This window comes from Thermobia domestica, chromosome 3 (genome assembly GCF_964235325.1).
Source record: "Thermobia domestica chromosome 3, izTheDome1.hap1.1, whole genome shotgun sequence".
Taxonomy (NCBI): domain Eukaryota; kingdom Metazoa; phylum Arthropoda; class Insecta; order Zygentoma; family Lepismatidae; genus Thermobia; species Thermobia domestica.
Window position 1 is genome coordinate 320,514,032 of NC_137456.1, and position 22,835 is coordinate 320,536,866.

At 37.6% G+C, this 22,835-nt stretch overlaps 1 protein-coding gene across 1 annotated transcript in view; it reads right to left on the reverse strand.

Moving 5' to 3' along the window:
- LOC145681871 (DNA damage-regulated autophagy modulator protein 2-like) overlaps window positions 1-22,835 on the reverse strand; it is a 65,260-nt gene that overhangs the window by 37,157 nt on the left and 5,268 nt on the right. The window contains exons 2-4 of the mRNA XM_081753477.1: window positions 16,570-16,642; window positions 7,886-8,007; window positions 3,401-3,627 (exon numbers count right to left, since the gene is read on the reverse strand). Coding sequence (XP_081609603.1) covers window positions 3,401-3,627; window positions 7,886-8,007; window positions 16,570-16,642 — 422 coding nt within the window. The remainder of the gene's footprint in view (window positions 1-3,400; window positions 3,628-7,885; window positions 8,008-16,569; window positions 16,643-22,835) is intronic.

Sequence of the window (22,835 nt, forward strand, 5' to 3'; positions counted from 1 at the left end):
TGGTTCGTTCACCTCGGTCGACAAAGGCTTCTGCATGTGTGTTACAAGGCGTCAACATTGTACCATTATTGACCCTTTCTACAGAAATCCTCCATTTGTAACTACCACTACAACGTCTATGATTGGTTTCTCTCAAAATGACCTTAATAACCCTGTGATGTAGCTTCCCTTCTCAACAGAGATTTTCACCTAGCTTTAAGTATCAAATCCTTTCTAATTTTGCTCCTTGTATAGAAACACCCACTAGCGTGATGGATTGAGTATACTCAGCGATTGTGTGAGCTCCCCTAGCAAATAGTTGAATTGAGTTGGGTTTAACGTCTCGTTCAGCAGCGAGGCTATATGAGACGTAGACCTACTGATTAACGTGGAATCCAAACCACATGAGCTCCTGCCGGGAATCGAACCCGGGTGTGCCACGCCAAATGCGTATACGCTAATCGCTTATCCACGAAGGAGCTTCCCTAGCAAATAGAAATCAAGGATATAGAGTGAGAGGGGGGACTCTGAACGGCGGGCGACTCTGAACATATTAACGTTTGTCATTTGTTTCCAAAAACCGCCACCTTGAGTTTGGTAGAAAGTGGTGGAATTGGAAGATGTTTGTGTGGTGAGCTAAATATTCGTGCGACGTGCGGAACTCACGTTTTTTTTTTTTGGTGAGGAAAGCGAAAGAGACAAACATAAATGTAAGGATCGAGTAATAAAATAGCCATACTGTAGTTTGAGACCTTGTGTATATAGTGTGTAATTTCTATGAGAGACAGCACAGAACCACGTTGTTGATGCATGGAAGTTTGGCGGGGATTTAGTCATCCCTGACTGTTACATGGTGACTGGTGCTGCCATCTGTGAAAAATTACGAACACTTAACTGACAACCTGCGTTGTGGGGCTACTCTGAACAGATTTGATGGGGTGACACTGAACACAGCTTTGTATTGCTGTTATGATGTTTTTACTGTACAATTTGTATACAGTGCCATATCAGAGTTTCATGTTTCATTACAGCTGCCCAGAGACTACAAGAGAGAGTAAAGAATGGCACAAAATACGAACGATGGAATGAGCAAACAATGGCTCAAGCCTTCGAGGAAATTAAGAAAACTGTCTTTCTGCCAGGCTGCCGAGAAATACGAGATACCCAAGGGCACGTTACACTTGCGGTTGAAATATGTCAGTAGGTGGTCACAAGGAGGTCAGTCCGTGTTTGGGAAAGAAGAGGAAGACGAAATGGCAAACTTGTTGCTCAAGGTGGCACGGAAAGCTTTCCCTATAACATCGCAAAATGTATGAAAAGCCGCATTTGACTACGCTGAAAAGAAAGCACTGAAACATCTTTTCGAAAGAGAGACGCGATCGACGGGGAAAGATTGGCTTCGATTGTTTCTCAAACGAAACCCTGAATTAGTATTACGAACCCTGAAACAGCTATCTCTTACAAGAGCAAATGGTAGCAAGGAAGTTGTCACAGAATATTTTGATCTCCTGCATCAAACCGTAGAAGGCACTGACTTGGTCAACTCTCCGGAACACATCTACAACGTGGAAGAGACTGACCTTTCTTTCAACAATAAACCAAAACGTGTTGTGGCAGACAAAGGTTGTTCGCAGTGTTCGTGACAGGAGAAAATGTTTCGTTAATTACGTGATGTAATGCTGCAAGCGCTTTCATTTCTCTGTCCTGGGTTATCTGCAATAGGTAACTGGATCCAATGTTCAAGATGCAGCCGTTGGTACCGCATAGTCTGTGTGAGCACTGATGACAATGTACTTTTTATCTGTGGACGATGCAGAACCAGTGCGTGAGCACATGTCAGTTCTACGGGGTCTACGTTCCCCAAGGAGTTTTAATACACAGTAGATATATTATTGATTTTGTTTTGACTTTAGTAAATCTCTTCCTTTGTTTTTATTGGACAGATCATACATGCAGATTATTCTTCCCTAAAATATATACAGTACGTTTAGTATTTCTGCATATTTTTAGTGTTTTTTTTAATGTTCAGTGTCACCCCTCCTTTGTTCAGTTTCACCTCTCGATCGTGGGTGACTCTGAACACAGCACACGTGTTCATTTGCACGCACTAGCATCCATTCTATACCAGATATCGCGCATTGCTTGCACCAAGTGTTGAACAACATATTGGAGTTTCGATTCCATGTAAAGTTTCTTCCATTCGTTGCGAACCGTTTGCTTATAAGATAAATTACCACGAAATTGTTCAGTGTCCCCCCACCCCACTATACTGTATCTAATGTTGGCGATGGATTACTAGAGTAAGCTGATTCACTGAGAAAAATCCGTTATCCGGACAACAATATATTGTATAAATATGCGGTATCCGTAAGTTTACTAAGGAAATCTGTACGGAGCATACGTTATCCATATGCTGCATACGTACTGCCCTTTTCCTGTATAGATGTTATACCATGCCCCTGCAGGATGTCTGACATCTAACAGTCTTCCGTATATTAAATACGTATACGTATGTTACATACGTGAGCTATATGTTATATACGTTTGTCTGTAGGTGAGATCCTTACTGAATGTATATACGGTTGTTTCTTTCATGCGGAAGGTACGTATAGATGCAACACTAATACGGAAAGTGTTATAAAAATATACGTTTACAGTTATACCTTCGCTGAAAGTATGTTACCTATAGTCCTACGTTAAGAGCCTGCGTTACTAAAAATAATACGAAATTTACCATTTTCTTTTGCTTGATTATTCATCAGTGAAAGAAGATAAAATTATTATTATTTAGTTTTAATAACTGTATGTTAAAACTATTTTGTTTATTACAAACTAAATATAACTATTATTTAAAAAGTAGTTCACAGGAAACCAAAACAATATGATACATAACCAAATGCAGTTGAGTATGTTCCTCTACTCGCTGCCTTAACTTAGATATTAGGGAAATTGTTTTTCTGGCAACACTGTAATTTCTATGGATGGCAACACTGAACATTCTTCATGTTCATATTTTCTGTTGTAGAATAGCATTATCTATGATTGTGGTGACTTGCATTTCATTATCTCCATTTACTGATGAATAAACAAGCAAAAGAAAAATGGTAAATTTTGTATTATTTTCAGTAAGGCAGGCTCTTAAGTCCGAAAACTACAGGATTTACGCATACAACCTACGTGCGTTTCTACGTACGCTACATGCATTTTTATATTTTATTTGCGTATCCCACTTTTGGTGTTAGGGATCGCAGAGGCACCGCAATGCAAGTAGCCAATGATACGACAACTCGGCAGAATCCATCTAATCATTTTTGTTGCAAAGTATGTCAAGATAAAGCGAAGCTTGGTTACATATCTGTGACTAAACCTAGACCCTATATGTTACATAGTAATAGATTTAAATTGATATTTTATAACTCACCTGAATCCACATAGCAACCAGAAATAAGCTGAGTGCCGTGAACGCACTCACTATATGAATGAAGAAGTTATTGGTAGACTGGAAATTTCCAGTGGAACTGAGGCCACAAGAGCAAATAATCTCTAACCAAAAGCTGAACCTGTTGAGCTTATCTAGACGTGCTTCATACGTATTGCTTCCTAGAAAATATTGTATTTGTCGATAGCGTAGGTATGCTAGCACAGCAACTGGAATAAATAAAAAAAAGTGTGTAAATGTCAAACGTTATATGATTATTAAGAAAATAGTTACATGCAAATTTAAATCTTTTGTTACTATAATTATTTCTAGCATTTAATTTTGTAGATACATCGCCACAGAAACTGAATTTGGTCTCACCGAGATATATTTCTCTTCATATATTGTTTTTTATTTATTGCTCGTTATCTTGAAGTAGCACAAATGATCTGTAAATTAACTTACGAAAGTGAAATGATTCATACGATTATTATTATTATTATTATTATTATTAGTAGTAGTAGTAGTAGTAGTTCTAGTAATCGTATATATTCAGCTATAATATGGTTGTCAATTGAAGCAAACTGTCACTTTCATGCACGACAGTTTTTCAGATAACGTCTTCGTATTGACATATCATCTTTCTATGTTAATATACTCAGTATCGATTGTAGCTTCTTTTACCCTATTCTATTTTCCATTTCACTATACGTACCTTGTATCATGTCCCCTAGATTACATTTCCCCCCTCGTCCAATTCCCCAACCAGTAACGGTTAGTGCATTAATAGAGCTCTATAAAACACTGAGCCCTAAGGTTAGTGCTGTCATAGTTTAGGAGTTATAAGTGAATAACACACTCGGGGCTAAATTTAAATTTAGCGAAGTTTACAATAATTGAATCGTTGAGTTCGAAAACCCGTCATCTCTATCGAAGCTAATTTGAGAGGAGTGGCAAACAAAACTAAATTAGTCAATATGCATCTCACATAGGGCTGGTTTTATTTTCGGACAATAGAACTGACATTTGTCTACTTTCCAAAAAAAACTATATTTTAGATACATATTGATTAATTTAGTTTTGTTTGTCACTCCTATCAAATTAGCGTCGATGGAGATGACCGGTTTTCAAGCTCAACGATTCAATTGTCTCACAAAGGTGGAATAAACGCCAAAGGTTAGTATAGCGTTAATACTCCAAAAAGCTTTAACGTTAGTGCTACCTTAGCTCTAATGTTAGTGAAATCGTAGTTTGGGAATTATTAATGAATAACTCGGACGAGACTGAATTTAAAATTATTGAATTTACATTAAAAAGTAGGACAAACGCTAAAGCTTAGGGCATCCTTAACCCTCCAAATAATAATAAGTACTAACGTTAGTGCTATCATATTTTAGGAGTTATTAATGAATAACTCAATGCGGTCTAACTTTAGATTTTCCAACTTAAACAATTTTACACTGATTGCCCCACAAAAGTGGGACAAACACAAGCGCTTACTGCATTGCTAGAGCTCTATAAAACACTAAGCATTGTCGTTAGTGCTTTCATGAATAATCCGGGTAGAATTAAATTTAAATTTATCGAATTTCACACTAGTTGTCCCACAAAGCTAGGATAACCTCCAAAGATTAGTGCACTGTTAGTGTTCCATGAAACACTAATCACTTAACGTCAGTGCCATCACAGTTTAAGAGTTTTAATACATAACTCGAGCGGGGCTAACTTCAGGTTTTTCAAGTTTCACACAATTAGTTTCTTCGATAAATTTTAATTGAGTTCCGCACGAGTTATTCACTGATAATTCCTAAACTATGATAGCACTATCGTCAGTGCTTAGTATTTTTTGGAGCACTATAAAAGCACGAACCTTTAGCTATTATCCTTCCTTTTGATGGACAATTATTGTAAAATTCGATAAATTTAAATTTAGCCTCGTGCGTGTTATTCATTAATAACACTTAAATTATGATAACTCTAACGTTAGTGCTTAGTCAGCGGAGCACTAACCGCTGGTTTTGTCTAATTTCTGTCAGACAATTAGCGTAAAATTGTATTAAAATTTAAAGATCTAAAGTTGGTCCCGCTCGAGTTATTCATTTTTAACTCCTAAACTACAATAGCAGTAACGTTAATGCTTAGTGTCTTTCGGAGCACAAACGAAGCACTAATCTTTGATGTTTATTCCACCTTTGTGGGATAATTATCATAAAATTCGCTAAAATTAAATTTAGCACCGAGCGAGTTATTCATTTATAACTCTTATACTATATTAGTGTAATGATTATATATTAGTGTAACCATATATTAGTGTAATGATTACTATTACGTTAGTGGGTCTTATTGCCGAACTCTCAACATTAGTGCTTCAATTTATAGACTGAAATAGTGTGACGTCACATCCTTTTCGTTGCTATGGTGATCGCCATTTTATTTTCTATACAAACACGAGCGAAGGCTGAGAAATCACGCAAAAGTGGTTATGTATTATGTACCTGATTTTAAACATTATAGCGATAGCGATTTTTTACATTTCCCATGAATGAAGCAGAAAAAAGGAGGTGGAAAAAACAAATAGGTAAGTAATATTTAGTTTCATAGGGAGAAAATTATAGGGCCTAGGCCTATATTGACAAGTATTAAAATGAAATAAGTGTAAGTTTACATTCCCTCGGAAGTGTTCTTTTTCATATCGTACCTTTGTTTAGGCTATTTTTTCATTTTCATATTTACAATATCTGTCAAAGTGTATCCACCTTATTCACTATAAGTTTAAATTTTTCACTCAGTGGTATCGATATTACATACAGTATTGCAAGCACGAAGAATTACTGTTTTAACAGTTATTTAAAAATATGTGCAGAACCACTCATGACTAGTTGTTTCTTGTTGTACCTTTTTCCACCAATTTCACTTCGCCCTCAAAGTATTTGAGCATTCTAAATAATTTCACAGCCATTGTTCTTATGCACATGAAACTACAAACACCTCGTACTTCAACTCACGTTTGTGTAGAAAACAAAATGGCGACCACCATGGTAACGGAGAGGAAATAACGTCACTACTATTTCAGTCTATAGACGCCAGAAGATGAAACATAGGGGAAGCTACTTAAATGCTAGTCCCTCCCCACAAAAGCGTTCACGACAGGAAGCACTAACGAATGAACTAGAAGAGATCATTAGTGCTTTTGAATTTGGCGGTAATTTGACGCAGTGAAAAATTCCCCATGCATTTCTTATGGAAGTTTCGTGTCTTAATTGGCTATATCTACACTAATACTGAAGCACTAACGAAACTTTTAGTATTTTCAAGAAGCACTAACGAACGGAACTAATTTTTCCTTATTCCTTGAAGTTGGGGGGGGGGGCAGCGTGTACCCTTGTTTTCGCTCTAGAGCTTACACTATTGTAGCACTTACGTTAGGGGTTGGTGGATTAGGAAACACTAACTATGCACTATCAAATGGTATTAGTTATTTCGTTAGTGCTTGAAGTGGAGGCAGCGTGAACTTGGTCCCCCCAAAGGTTTTTTACTTGTACCTCCTACACTAATGAAGCACTGACGTTAAGGGTTGGTGCACTAAGGAGTATTAACGATGCACTAACGATTGACCCTAATTTTATCGTTAGTGCGTCAAGTAGGGGCTAGTTCACGGACGTAGAGGACCTTCTTCTGGTGCAGTGCTGGTTTCGTCTGTCTTCGAACAGGTTCATGGGATGATAACCAATTATGACGGCGCCGTGGATATTCGTACAGAACCATTTCTCATTACATGTCAACACTATGTCCAGAAATGGTTCCTTTCTCAGCACAGCAAAGAAACACAGGTGTCTGCTCGCCTTGCCTTCTGGCTCGAAATCAAATCCTGTGGGACCCATCGACTCAACTTGTAGTGCTTCCTAAGTTAAGGGAGGTGCTGCCGAATGGTTTCTATACTCACATTGAATAGTATTCTTAGTTCCTCACATGTCTGGCCACTGTTCGCCTCAATTGCTGCCTGAAAAGCTTCTACATGTGTTGGTCTTCCGGTCCGTGGTGAGTCTGCAAGTGTTCCGTCACCGTCCTTAAACTTGTTAAACCATCGTTGCATTGTCCGCGCAGTCAGGACACCCTTACCAAAGGCCTGGCATATCTTCCGCCCCTGTAGCGGCGTTTGACCCTAGTTTGAACTCGTACAGCATACAAGCCCTTATGACGCACTGTGGAGGTTCCATGTTCACTCTGTCCTTACGCAAGATAACGTCGTAACTGAACCGCCACAACCAAGTAGTATGTTGAATATGCCCACACCAACAACTGACCTTCGCTTTATCTTATTTCGCATTCAACTCATGGTGTGAGGGCCAATTGAACACAGACTTCCATAAAAAGCAACAGAACTTTCTTGATTACCTTTATACATGCTATATTACCATTCATTCCATCAAGATTGCTTTCAGTTATTGTATTATTACGAAATCAAATTTAATTTAGAATTCCACTTACTTGTTACTCCGTACATATTGAGTACTTGAGAGAAAAGACCACTTTCAGGAGGGGTTGATCCTGCATCACTTACCATCGGTAGTATTGGTTCTACATGACCTTCAAATACGGCAAATAAATATCTGTGAAAACAAGATAGAAACAATGTATGTACAACAAGTCAACGTTATATGACCATAACTTCAATCATGTTGTGATGTTCACTTGTAACCAGCAATAATTGTTAATACAGTGTTGCCAATTAAAATTGTAATACCACAACGGAATTATCTGATCGACCCAAAATGTGTAGAATATGTAGAGCACGAGAGATGAGTATAAATGATTAGGAACTCTATATATCCTGTGCGAAGCCCACATTTGCTAATAATAGTAGCCAGAGATGGTCATCCTTCCTCATTTTGCCCTCATGAGGGCCGCCCTCACCATCATCTCACCCTCATTTTAGTAGTTGAGGGTGAGGTCGTTGGAGGGTGAGGGTGAGTGTGAGGGAGGGTGAGTGTGAGGGCGTCAATGGAGGTGAGTGTGAGGGAGGGTGAGGGGAGTGCGTCAATGGAGGGTGAGTGTGATGGAGGGTGAGGGTGAGGGTGAGGAAGGGTTAGGAAAAATGATCATCTCTGATAGTAACCATAGGACGCATGGAAATTAATTATTACTTAATGGAAGTGAAGCTAATCTTCATTGCTCTAGTGTATGAGAAGATAAAACAATCCTCAGTTACATAATAGACGAGAATTTGCTTAGCGTTAGTATGATTCGAGATTGAATTACAATTTTTCGGCTGGTGCTTGGGGTCCCGGGTTCGATCCCAGCCCCGCCAAGTGAACTTTGTGGTGGACAAACACCGTGTGTGTGAGTTTTCTCGGCGTTCTCCCGTTTCCTCCCACTTTCTTCATTCCACCATTTCATTCATTACTCGTCATCACCGTCTCCTTTAGGCTAACCGGCATAAACGTGGGACTTAAAACTCAAAGATTTCATTTCATTTTTTTTCGGCGAATAAAGAGCCTTCATCGCGTTTCTTTGTTTCATCACGTGAGTGTTGCGGCATATCCTGATTACAGATTATCCTTCTGATCTTTTTAGACACAGTCACAGCTCCAGAGTTCTACAAGTTGAAGGCCACATCGACAAAGGAGGAGAAACCTACTTTACGTGCTTTCCCCTACAAAATCAATCCCTGTCTTCGGTCTCTAGTGACTTCTCATTTCCCTGGGTATTGTTTAAATTGTGGTATGGAGTTCAACTATTTAAAAAAAAGAGTTGGAACATTACATAATTAAGATTCAGTATGTATGCTAGAAAATTATTTAATTAATTTACAATATTTAATTCAACACAAAGAATTCCATCTACTCAAGGAGTGAAAAGTAAAATTGATGTTACCAGCACGGATCAAACAATTTGTTCAAAATTGATTTCTCAATTGATACTGTAAAAGCCATTTGATTGCATACCCAGTAACACACGCACCTATTAACAATGCAATTTCAAACTGATACAAAAAAAAAAAAAAACAGTAATAATGAAAAGTTATCTTGCCTTATTTCAAGAATATTTATAACATTTATCAACTTGTAATATAAAGACAGGATAATATTTTCATGATGCATTGTAAAAATGCAAGCATTCATTTGAAATCGGTTGTTTGTAAAGCAAATGAGAATTAATTCGATCAAGCATCAAGATCTATTCTTTAAGGTTGATTCTGAACCACACGTGTTCCTACCGGGAATGACGTCCTATCCGATGCGCTTACTAACTGTATATCCACGAGAAAACTCAAAAATATTTACGTAAAATTCCTCAAGCCTTGCAGGGATCAAATTTGCTGGACCACCATGAGTGTTCTCCATCTGTAACTTACCCCACATGATTAGACAATGGCTTCGCATGCTTGGTTTCGCAATAAAATTTCAGAGGTAAATCAATATAAAATGTAATTTAAGATTATTCATTCTTTCTCTAAATACTTAGAAAAAATTTAAAAAGTTAATTTACGTCACACACGTGATTAAATTCTGAAATCTTTAAAGTCCATCAAAAAATAATTTTACTTCTCTTCGTAATTACGTATTCATATATGAGAGTCGTGACGAAAACACAATCTTTTGTCGAAAACTTCTGGGAAGCTATGTCTCCTTTGAGACGATATGAGTCCCGTGCCTTCTCCCAGGACTGTGGAATGTGCAAATCAAACACATACCTGGAGGTTAATGAATGCTCTTCTCTCGCCCGCGTCCTCTCTCTCGCCCGCTGGCAGCAAGGATTAAGTTAGAAAGCGCTTTTCCTTCACGTTGAAAGTGTTTTAATCCTGTACGTAAGGGCAAGCGCTTAAAAAGGACTTTTCTCTAAGACAGGGTAACGCGAGAAAGAGCCAAGCTGAAATCACGACGCTTATGTTACCAATCTTCAATGAGAGTTGCGAAGTCCATGCTAAAATAACTAAATAAATCTGGCCTTCTCATTACCATACAATAATAAATATTTTTATTAATTATTATTTTTCGTAATAATTAGGAAGGCACGTGACTTTGCGATTATATTATAGAGTCGCCTCTAGTTACACATAATCAAGCGAAAGTCAAGCAAGTGTGAAATAAATGGTTCGAGGAAGGAGGTTACAATCAAGCTCAGTTATCCTAACGCATCATCATGTCACCTAGCGAGATACATTGCACAGGCAACTTATGCCCATGGTTATTGTGGGTTACTTAAGGGGCTCATAGACGATCCACGGTTTGTACAAACATCATGTTTGTGCAAATACTGTATTTGTGCAAACATTCGGCCATACACGGTTCAACTGTTTGCACAAACTTCAGTTCAATTTTGAGTTTGATCGCGTAAACATGTCCACTGAAGCAGCTCGTTTAGCGATAGTAATTGCTTGTGCTTTGGAAGCGGAAAGACCTGCGAAACCAAAACGGAAGAAGAGGGTGTGGATGAAAGAGTGGTTCAAGAAACGGTCTAAGTTTAGGCATCAAAATTTACCTAAGTAATATCCGAACTTGAGATAAGTTCGACTGTGGACTATAAAAATTATTTACGAATGGATTTAACTACATGTGGTGAAATACTGGAAAATTGAGTTTATTCCTTACTGACTCTCTATCCGACTTCTAATATATTTTCTTCATTTTATCCACCAATTTCCCATATGCCGCATTTTGCCAATTCCTGTTTTTATAATCTTCACTCTTTACCTTCCACAGTTCAGATAAATTTCGATAAAGTTCAATAAAGTCTCTCCAGAATTAATTCATTGACGCCATAGCGCAAGAAATAAGCGTCTGTACACTAAGCTTCTTACTCGGAAATAATGCTCGTGTTTGCACAAACATGCCCATACACGGTCCACGTGTTTGCGCAAACATCATGTTCGTGTAAACAATTTTTGAACGAGTTCGATGTGGAAAAAGTTTGGACAAACGTTTGCGCAGACAGTTCATACAGCACCATACACGGTCAAATTGTTTGCACAAAGAGCCTTGTTTGCACGAACCGTGGACCGAGTATGGGTCCTATTAGCCACGAAGAATACGAAGTTTAAGAAAACAACCAATCTAGTGCAATTACTCTTCAACGTCGTCTTGTGTCGGGATACATTCTTGATGTACTCATTTGCGAGATTCGCATGCAAAATACAGGCGTCTACAGATGGAATGGAGCAAGAGCGTCATGGATGCGTTGTAATGATATTGCACTCTTTTTCTCCGTGCTTCTAATTCTTCCTAAAGCAGCAGGATAAACAGATAAAGTTTGATGGTACCCGGCGACTGACTGGGTTATACATGCCAATAAGTTGCCACATCTGGTATGAACAGGAACTAATTACGAGGGAGTCCAAATTCGATATGAGAATAAATTATATTAGAATTTGTAAAATTACATCTAAAATATACTAAATTTTCAGAAAAGTGGAGATTTCGGGGTGTTGGTATCCCTTCTTACGTATATCCGTGGCTGGCAATCACGTTTCTTTATAGCTCGTTTTATGACAGCAAAATCCCGTCACATGGAAGGTAGTTGTGACCGCGAACAGGGCAAAATTGTTGGACACATTTGAATCTCTTTGTGTCGGTTATAGTCAGTTAAAACTTCTTTACCCAATGATTTTTACTTTGGCCGGAACAATTATCAGAATATAAGTGGAACTCATCATATCTTAGCGATAATTCCTCCATATGGTGTATGAGCATTGATAATTTTGCGTGATGATCTTCATTACTACGCTCCTGTTTCCTTGATTTTTAGTTAAAAAGACTGATGTGTGGATTTACGCCCTTTTAACTGAAAAAGCAGATTTCAGTGTCTTCTATTTACAACACGATTCAAGGAACAAACGTCCTTTTAACACAAATCGTTACATGTGTCTCTGAAAAACTCATTTCTTAAAACATGTGCTAATCGTTTTTGAAAAAAATGTTACATGCCCTCTTAACAGAAAGCAATTCATATACGTGCTTGGCATTATGGTGCGAGATGTCATTCAATTCCTGCTCGCGTTTAGTACTGAAAATGTGAGATCTCATGTGGCACAGAAAGTCTAACAATTCTCAGGTAGACAATACGTTCATTCGTATCTTGGTTTGCTTCTCGTACACATGATTTGTGGCTGATTGAATTAAGGTTAGTCCACCACTGCACACTAGAGACCTGCTGAGATTACAATACACAATTACTGGCAAGTTATCGAAAAAAGTATTCATGCTTGTATCCCAGGAGAACATTTGTCGCCTCTTCATCTGTATTCTTGGCCGTGTCAAAGAAGTTATTGACGTCGATGTTGGGAGTAAAAGATGATGTCCTATGTATGTTTATCTCGGCTCTGGAGCGTCATGGCAGAGAGAAATAACTATCATTATTTCTCCGTCCATAATAAGGTACAGGGTGCTGCACGTAAAACCGGCCCGTCGTAATATTCTGGTATATTGTGTTTTTGGCAACACTTAAATAATCTACCTTCCTACCAAGAGATGGCGTGTCGAGGTCGGGTCGACTTACGTGACCTGCAGCAGTCACGTGCAGCCGCAGCCAGTGAAACTTGTCGAAACCAGTTGAGAAAAAGGCCTTGTTGTGTTAAGCCGGGTGAGTGTCAGTGTGTGATAATGCCGTATTCGATACCCGAGCGTGTTACCATTGTTGAAGGGTTCATTCTTACTGGATCTTTTGTGAAAACAAAGAATTTGTTTCGGGAGAAATTTCCAGGACGTTCTGTGCCAGCAAAAAGCACCATTCAGGATTTGATTGAAAAATGGCGGCGTACAGGATCGGTTCAAAATGCTCCCAGGAACAGACGACCATCTGTCTGCACACCTGAATTAAAGATGCAGGTGGAGGAGATAGTGACAAGAAGTCCTCGAAAGTCAACCAGGAGATTGAGTCAACAGGTTCATGCGAGTGAGAGAAGTTGCAGACGTGTTTTAAGGGGACTGAAGTTAAAACCGTACCGGATAAGTGTTGTGCAAGAACTGAAGGAGCCTGACCTGCAGAAGAGGGTGCATTTCTGTTCATGGCTGTTGAGCAATGTTGCCAGTGGTTTCTTGGATTCACTAATGCTCATCATGAGTGACGAGGCGTGGTTCCACCTGTCTGGGTACGTAAATTCCCAAAACAACCGGTGTTGGTCGACAGAAAATCCACACGCAATCCACCAGGTACCCTTGCGTGATGAGAAGATTGGTATTTGGTGTGTCATTTCCGCCACACGCGTTATTGGGCCCATATTCTTTGAGACGACAGTGAACAGTGACGTGTATATGGAAATCCTGGAGGAGTTTTATACACACTTGACCGAAGAGGAGCGTCAGTTATGTTACTTTCAGCAGGACGGTGCAACATGCCACACATCAGCTGCATCATTGTCCCTTGTGCATGAGATGTTTACACCAGAGAGGACAATCAGCAAAGGCTTGTGGCCTCCTCGGTCACCAGACTTGTCCACGTGTGACGTTTGCTTATGGGGACTGTTAAAGGGAAGAGTATACGAAACAAATCCACACACAATTGAAGAACTCAATACCAGGATCCAGGATGTCACCAATAGCATTACAACACAAGAACTGACAAGGGTATATATGAATCTCCTGAATCGTGCTCATATGTGTGTTGAAGTGGGCGGAGGACACTTTCAGCACCTGCTGTGAAGGTGAGTAGTCATATTCAATACATTACATTTCATTTTATGTGTTCACTTTACGGGCCGGTTTTACGTGCCACACCCTGTATTTGTCTCCCAAATTATGCATTGACATCTCTTATTTTCCCGGTATTTAAATTTGAATGTCCATCAGCATAAACTAATAGAAACCATGAGGGAAATGAATACAATTTGATACTTGCTTCTGATATGTCGAAACTAAATACAATGACCAAATTCTTGCTTGTACTGTAATTGATCAAATATTTCTCCTTTTCATTTAATCCGAACAGTTCAATAAATTAAGTATTTTTTATGTATCTCCACTAAGAAGCAACAAGTACTTTTATTATGAATTTCAATTAAAATTTACTTTTGTATTAGTAGTAACATAGATAAAGAACATATTTCCTTAATGATTGTAATTAATGGTCATAAAATGTATAAAATGACAGGTATAAGCCACACGAAGGAAATCATACTGAGTTGGTAAGCAATGTGTATAATCGCATTTGAAAGAAATCAAAACATTGCATCATAGTGTAAAGGCTCATTAGATTGTTTTTACTATAAAACTGATGATACACAGAACAGTATAGTGGGTGATTTTCCATGGAACTTTTATGCTTGAATAGTAAACCGAGGTAGCAGTAGTTTAGATATTCTATTATGGTGGGTCGGGGAAAGAAGCATTACAGTATATCAACTGCATTGTTTTAACCCTTAAACGCACCATTCTTCTCGATCAAACTGAGTTTTTAAATTTGGAGCGGTTTTTGTGTAGGAAATAAGATATTTTTAAAAATCAATTAATGCAAATAATATGTGCTCTATGGGACATTTTATGTTGTTTACTTATATTGTAAATGCGAAGTTGCACGTTGACATATGAAAAGTCCACTAAAACCAGATAGAACCAATAAAACGCGACGAATGTCAGCGTACTTGCACTTTTGCACTGATTACACTTCTGTCTAACATAGATAAAATCATCAGCTCAAAACGTCTCCAGCTAAACGTGCAAAGAAAGCTCAAAGATAACAAGATGACAACTCCGCGTGCAGCAAGTAAGACAAAGAAACCAACACTGGCTTATTATGACATCTAGCGGGAAGTTCAGAGCTTCATTAGTGAAAGGGCATCTTAGCTGATACGCAAAGCTGCTCTTCTATGTCCGAATTAGAAACTACATCATGCAATAAAATTTCTAAGTAAACTTTGCATATACGCAAAGCTGCGCGCTAAAGGGTTAATACTCCTTTCTGTATTCTTATTAGAAAAAAATACATTTAAAAATCCAACTAAACTGGATTCATATGAAACGAATTGAATTTAACAGTTCCGCATCACCACAAGTGATGCACTTGAACAGAAATTATCTCAAATGTCCGCAAATGACGCTGAAACCAGTTGGAAGAAGGACCAGCACGGTTATGGTAAATAAAAGATAACACTAGAACTGTAATGCACTAAATGTTTTTATTTACTAAAAATAAAATCAATGAATTAATAGAAATTATCATTCTTTATTTCTATTATCAGTCTGAATTTTTAATATTCTACATTGTTTTAAAATTATTCACTAAATTTTAAAGCGTGGAGAGCAAGGGGTAGACTCAGTGGCGTATTTAGGGGGGGTGCTTCCGGGCTTAAGCCCCCCGAAATCTTACTTACTATAGTAAAGTATATGAAATATCTTGCAGAATTTTCACATCTTCAGGCAAAGTCCCCCCCCCTCCGAAACAAAATCGTAAATACGCCACTGGGTAGACTTAATGTTATTGGAAAAAACTTTTACCGTCCTTGGTTATGCCAGTATGCTAAAGGACAATGTCATCAATGAGGGCAAGTTAATAGACTAGAACTGGTTGGATGAATGTGGGAGTGAATCCGAGAATCTTTAGAATACCCACGGACACAATGTTCTTCAGCACATATTTACATGACCTTGGGTGAAATCAGGGTCCCTCGCACTAGAGATGATCCGTCTACCAAGTATTAAAATTCGTTGCTAGAAACATACATTAAGGTGTTCCGACCAACAAGTGATTTGAAATCAATAACAAGTTCACGGTTTATTAGCTCATAAGAAGCAAAAATTTCATTTACTATCTCTTGAAATTGCTCGAATTATTGGAATGTAACTGATTCTTGAGAATTATCGGAAAGATAGGGAGAACCTGTTTTAATCTGTCAGTAATCTTTAAGTTTTACGTCCCACGATTATGCCGGTTGGGCTAAAGGAGACGGTGATGATAAGAGATGAGTGAAATGGTGGAATGAAGAAAGTGGGAGGAAACGGAACCCCGAGAAAACCCACGAGCACAGTGTTTCTCCACCACAAAGTCCACACGGCGCGAGCTGGGATCGAACCAGGGATCCCAAGCACCAGAGGTGAACGCTCTAACACTGAGCCACCGCCCCCCCCTGTCAGTAATCATTTACATTTCCATGGCATTAAATTATTGTAATGTATGTGTTTCAAGTACGTTTTTTTTTTTAATATACAAATTTTAAAATAACCTAATGTCGTTCAACTTACATGCCCACGAGAGACAGAAGCAACGCTACAGATGGCAGGAAACACACAAGATATAGTTTGCTCCAATGCTTTCCTGAAAAATAAAAGTAAGGTTTTAGTATACAACTACGAGCGACAGGATGCTGTATTTTAAAAAGTTATTTGGAAGGTTATGTGAAACAAAATTTTATGCCTTTCGTGTAATTTTAGCAATAAACATCAATCACTAAAGTCGTCAGATACATTAGGAATTTATATTTCTATGCTTATTATATAAAAAAACAGGTTTCATGACGATCAGGCCACATTACTATTAGTACAGTCAGTAGCCGAAGTGAGGCGGTATGCGGTGGTATGCCATACCGTCTCTGGTTTTTCAGTGATGAAGGCATACCGCCCTGGTTTTTCAATTAACAAGACATGCCGTCACTGGAAATACCTTTAATAAATTCGTTTTTATACACAGTAACTGACGAATAGCTTACCACGTGAAAAAGTTTAATTTCTTATGTAGAAATAATTTCTAAGTTGACAACATCGATATTTTTATCTTTTTCCTACCTTTGTTTTTGAAATGAGATGTCTCCAAAGAAGTTCATTTAGTTCATAGTTTGATGTGCCATATTGAATTGTTTCTTTCGTATGTATGTGTGTGTCTTCTTGCCTTAATGCATATAAATGTCGTGTTTTGATCATGGGCGGATTTAGGGATTGTCTTCTGTGGCGGCTGATTTTCTGGGAGTTTGGAATTCCGTACAGTCGAGTGGGGATTCCTGAGTTTTCCCGCGGGAAATTGTTAATATAGAAACCTGGTTTTTGAGGGTTTTCGTGTATAATTCTCTATAATACAATATAAGGGAATATTTTTAAATTTTTTTTTCAGAAAATTGTTGGCGGGGAATCAGTCTCTACATGTCCGCCCCCATTAACTACAGAGAAGCTCTCCAATGATTTTCAGTCATTGTGTAAATAGAAACACGATCTTTAAGCAACCCTTACTGTATTTCAATATTTAGATAGCCGGTATTTCGAGTCAAAATCGTAATAAAACATACCACCTCTGCTTTTTTTCCACTTCGAACACTGAGTACAGTGCAATTACGTTGTAACCTAAACCTTAAAAAGAAAAACGTGCAACATACTGATATATTATAATACTTCATGTATCATATTTCTCGCAATAAATAAATAAATAAATAAAATCTAAAGGATCCAGTTTGGATGAGGAAATATGACGACATAAATATGGCCATTATCAGAATTTATGGAGTAAGTTTTAAACGAGTATAACTTACTACATACTACCTATAAAAACGTCAATCTTTTACAAAATACAAGAGAAATCATTGCACTAGGCACAAACAGGACTCTTTTACTCATATCGTCACATGTTATGACATACTAGTATATATTACCCGCTTCGCTAGGTTGAAATAAATAATTTAAATGCACATATTTGTATCTCATGTATTTTATTGCTATTAATATTTTATTATTTACTGTAGCAAGCATGTTTACACAGTTTTTGTTAATGTTTGGGAACGTTATGGTGTAGTAACAATCTTTTCTCTTACTTTTAAACAGGGTTGATATGTTTAAAACAAAATGTTTAAAATAAGTGTTTAAAACATGTTTAAAACGAGGGCTGTTGTTTTATTCAGTTTGTTTTAAACGTTTTAAACAAAATGTTTTAAACGTTTTTTTTTCGATGGTGGTTGAACATGTTTAAAACAACTAAAATATCAGATTGAGTAAGTTAATTTAATTTTCTAACAAACAACCCATCCTCCGCAGGATTTGTGCATGGAGTAAATTACAAGCATTGTTATGTTCTTATTATAACAGCAATTACTGAACGAAATTCTGCACATCAATGTGCGTATAACTAAACCAACAGAAATTCAAATGAAGTATTTGAACATTTATTAATTTCCAAGAATAACGGAGGTTAAACACACTATACACTATTCTAAGATTCAAATTCACAAATTCAAAACTTAGGTATTTTTTGATCATTATCATTTCCATAATAATGAAGAGTTCTCACATCATAACCTAGAAGAAATGTTCTGACAAATACAATACAACTCGTAGAAAACAGCAGTGACTAGCCTACAAGGAGCAAATGACATATTTTAACTAAACAGTTTTCAAGATACATCTCTATCTGCAACATGGGTAGCTAATAATGATTAATGTCTACGGCATAACAACACAGACGCCCGCCAGGGATTTTAACAAAATGGTAGACTCTCACGTTCGGGACTCTGGTGACCTCCCTAATTATCACAGAGTCATGAGTTATACACCATTGCAAAGCTTATAGAGCACACATTTCAGTGAGGTAACATTCGTGAAATTCCCGCCGTATTCGTAGAAAAAGAACAGACAAAAAATCATTAAAATATGAAAATATTGACTTTGCGGGGCCCTGGCAATTCTTGCAGCCACCCTACGCTGACAAAATGATGAATGTGTAGGCCACATACTTGTGACAATAATGTAAAAAATGGGAGGCATTGCTGCCATTGCGTAATGAATTCGTTTTATGTAGGAAATATTTTCAAAAAAAAAAATGTGCAGAAAACATTCATTGAATTAGATATTCTCTTCCCTCCCCCACTAGTACCACGTCCAGATGCAAATCATTTTTGCTGCACACATCATGTACACGAACAAGAATTATGCTTCTAGACCACTTCAGTGAAATATATCTTGTGTTATATGGGACCGTCAAGAAAATAAATGTAAATTAACCAAATTTGACACCCTCTTCCTCTATAAACAAGTACACATACAGGTTACTATCATGTAGGGGACTACCTCATTGCTTCACATACCAATTTTTATGAATGTACCACAAAGGGGGAAGGAATACCCGCCAAAACCTGATGAAAAAAATTTGATGAAAAATTAAAAAACGAACTTCATCCTCCCTTTCTCGGCCGTACATACGTACCCCCTATATACATAAAATGCAACTGACGGAAAGCTTCATCCCTCAAAAATACTTTGATACCAAATCATCTTTCTAGCTTAATTAGAGACTGAGCTATTGATGTTTGTTGTAAAAATAAATGTAATTTACGTCAAAAAACTTAAACTCCAAAAATTGGCTAACTTTGCTCCCTCCCTTCTCCCCCATATAAGCAAGAAGTACAAATACGCGTTATTACCATGTAGTGGCCTACTTCATTGCTTCACGTAACAATTTATATGAATCTATCCCCCGAGAGGGGGAATGGCCCCCCAAAAAACTGTTGAAAAAAAACACGATATTTATCCTCCTCCCATATACATAAAATGCACACCAGTAAAGCTGCATCTTTCAGGAATAAATTGGTACCAAAACCATCTTCCAGACTTAATTTGAGGTTTAAGACTGAGCCATTGAGGTTTAAAGCCCTGACACAGTAGTTGCGTCAATTTGGCATTTAAAGATTAAGAATGCAGACGACCAGTAGAACGTAACACAAAGAAACTAAACTACATATTCTGTGAACGGAGATTGGGAAAATCCTGATTTCTTTCTCCGGAATTGAACATTTGGGCGGATCGAGATTAGAGAAGTTCCCGAAATTTGATCTAGCGGTTGAATATAGATGGCAAGCAATACCTAAGAGTGTAAAAATGTAATATAAATGCGTATTTAGATTATTGTTTTAAACAAAATAAACATTTTAAACATGGTTTTTTTTGTTTAAAACAAAGTACTTTGTTTTAAACGTTTAAAACGTTTTAAACATAAAAAACGTTCTTTTTTTAAAAAAAACATGTTTTGTTTCAACCCTGCTTTTAAATTAAGTGTGATTTGTGTTCTAATACTGCAGAAATAACTAATTTCTTCCGTAATTTAATTAGTGTCACTGTTCATCTCGGCGACCGCAAGAACTATAGATTCAACACTAAATCTGTCATTTTTGACCATTTTTACACACACACACACACACACACACATATATATATATATATATATATATATATATATATATATATATATATATATATATATATATGTGTGTGTGTGTGTGTAAAATATATATATATATATATATATATATATATATATATATATATATATATATATATATATATCCCCCTCCCCCATGTTGCGAGCCATGGCATCTCAGTGACCCCAAAAAATGTGGACTCAGCACTAATATCGGTCATTTCCTATGATTTTTAAATCTTTCTCCCTCCCCCAAGTTGCAGGTTTGAATTTGGATTTAAACGGGATCGAAAGTATCGCTGTTCATCTAAGGGATCCAGAAAACTATAAATTCTACACTGATAGTGGCCATTTTCGATCATTTTATATGTCTCTTTCTCCCCCTCCCCCAAGTGGCGGGGCTGATTTTGGATTTAAACCGGATCAGAAATGTCACTCTTCATCTGAATGATCCCGGAAACTATGGATTAGACACTAATATTGGTCATTTTCGATCATTATTATATACAGCTCCCCTACTCTTCCTCCGTGCTGCGGCACACGGCATCAGAATTGTCACTGTTAATCTCAACTACTCCTAAAGCTATGGATTCGAGTATGGATTCGACACTACTATTAGTCATTTTTGATCTTTTTTAAATGTTTATCCTCCTCCCCTACGTTGTACCCTCCCCATCCCTAAATATCAGGGCTAAACTTGGGTTGAAACAGCATCAGAAGTGTCTCTGTTTCTCTCATCGACCCCGAAAACTATGGATTCAACAATAATATCGGTCATTTTTGATCTTTTTAAAATTTCTGTACCCATACCTTCCCCTACGTTACATCGTCAAAGTGAATAGCCCCTAAACTTATGTTTGTTGAAAATTTGATTGTGATCGGCCGGGTGGTTCAAGAGTGATAAAGTCACAAAGGCAGTCATTTTTATTTTATTTTTTTACATATATATCTCCCCTCCCCCGCTCCTAGGTTGGCTCGTCAAAGTAAAACGATAAAAAGCACCCAAGGCTCGACCCTCATATGTGTTGAGAATCTGATCGAGAGTGGTTGGATGGTTCAAAAGTTATTAGGTTTTATTAGTTTTTATTTATACGTCCCCCTCCCCTAGGATCTACCGTTAAAGTGAAATTACAAAAATGTTTGCAGATCCGAACCTCATGTATCTTGAAAATTTGATTGAGATCGATCGGATAGTTCAAGAGTTATTAAGTTACAAAAATAGTCAGTTTGAGTCTTATATCAATTGATTTTTATATATCTCCCCCTTCTTCTCCTCCTCTACATTGCTCCGTCAAATTTAAATCATAGAAATAATCCCAGGCCTGAACTTGATCTATATTGAAAATCTGATCAAGATCGGTCGAGTGGTTCAGGAGTTACTAAGTTTTATTTATTGTTATACCACTTCCCCCACCCCTCAGTTCTACCATCAATGTGAATAGCCTAAAGCAGCCCAGTCTTGAACCTCATCCATGTTACAAATTTGATCGAGATCGGTCGCTCGGTTCAGGAGATTTAGTCACAAACATAGTGATTTTTAATTATATATATATATATATATATATATATGTGTGTGTGTGTGTGTGTGGACTGTCTTGGACTTGCGATCCCTTTTGAATTATTCCCTAAAGTGAACAAAGTAACCGATAAGAAAAGTTAGCTTGATAGAATACTTCTAAATGTTGCCCCAAACAGCCTCAAGTTTTTAATATAATTCTTTACTGTATAGAAGGCAAAGCTACCTGGTACGTTTGAAATGGCTATAGAGAATGACGCTATAATTTCGGTAGATAATGGAGGTAGAACCCATTTATTATTCTATAGTATTGTCATGACAGCAATCTTGAAGTTCGCGATCTTGGATTTAGGCTCAAAACTTTATAGGAAGGAGGTCGCATGACATACCGTTTCGGGATTGCTTTTCAACACACACACACAGTTGATGATATTTCCAAAACTTATTTTACTATTTGATAGTTGTTAACTTCATATAACAATATTTCTTTATGAAATGACATCTTTAAGTTTTACGTCCCACGGTTATGCCGGTCAGGCTAAAGGAGACGGTGATGATGAGAGATGAGTGAAATGATGGAATGAAGAAAGTGGGAGAAAACGGGAGAACTCCGAGAAAACCCACGAGCACGGTGTTTGTCCACCACAAAGTCCACATGGCGCGAGCTGGGATCGAACCAGGGACCCCAAGCACCGGAGGTGAGCGCTCTACCACTGAGCCACCGCGCTCCCTCTCCCAATATTTCTTTATTACAATTGTCTTTCCAAACTTACCAGGTATATGTGTGTCTTATATTGTAAGTGCATTAAAACGTGAGGTCAC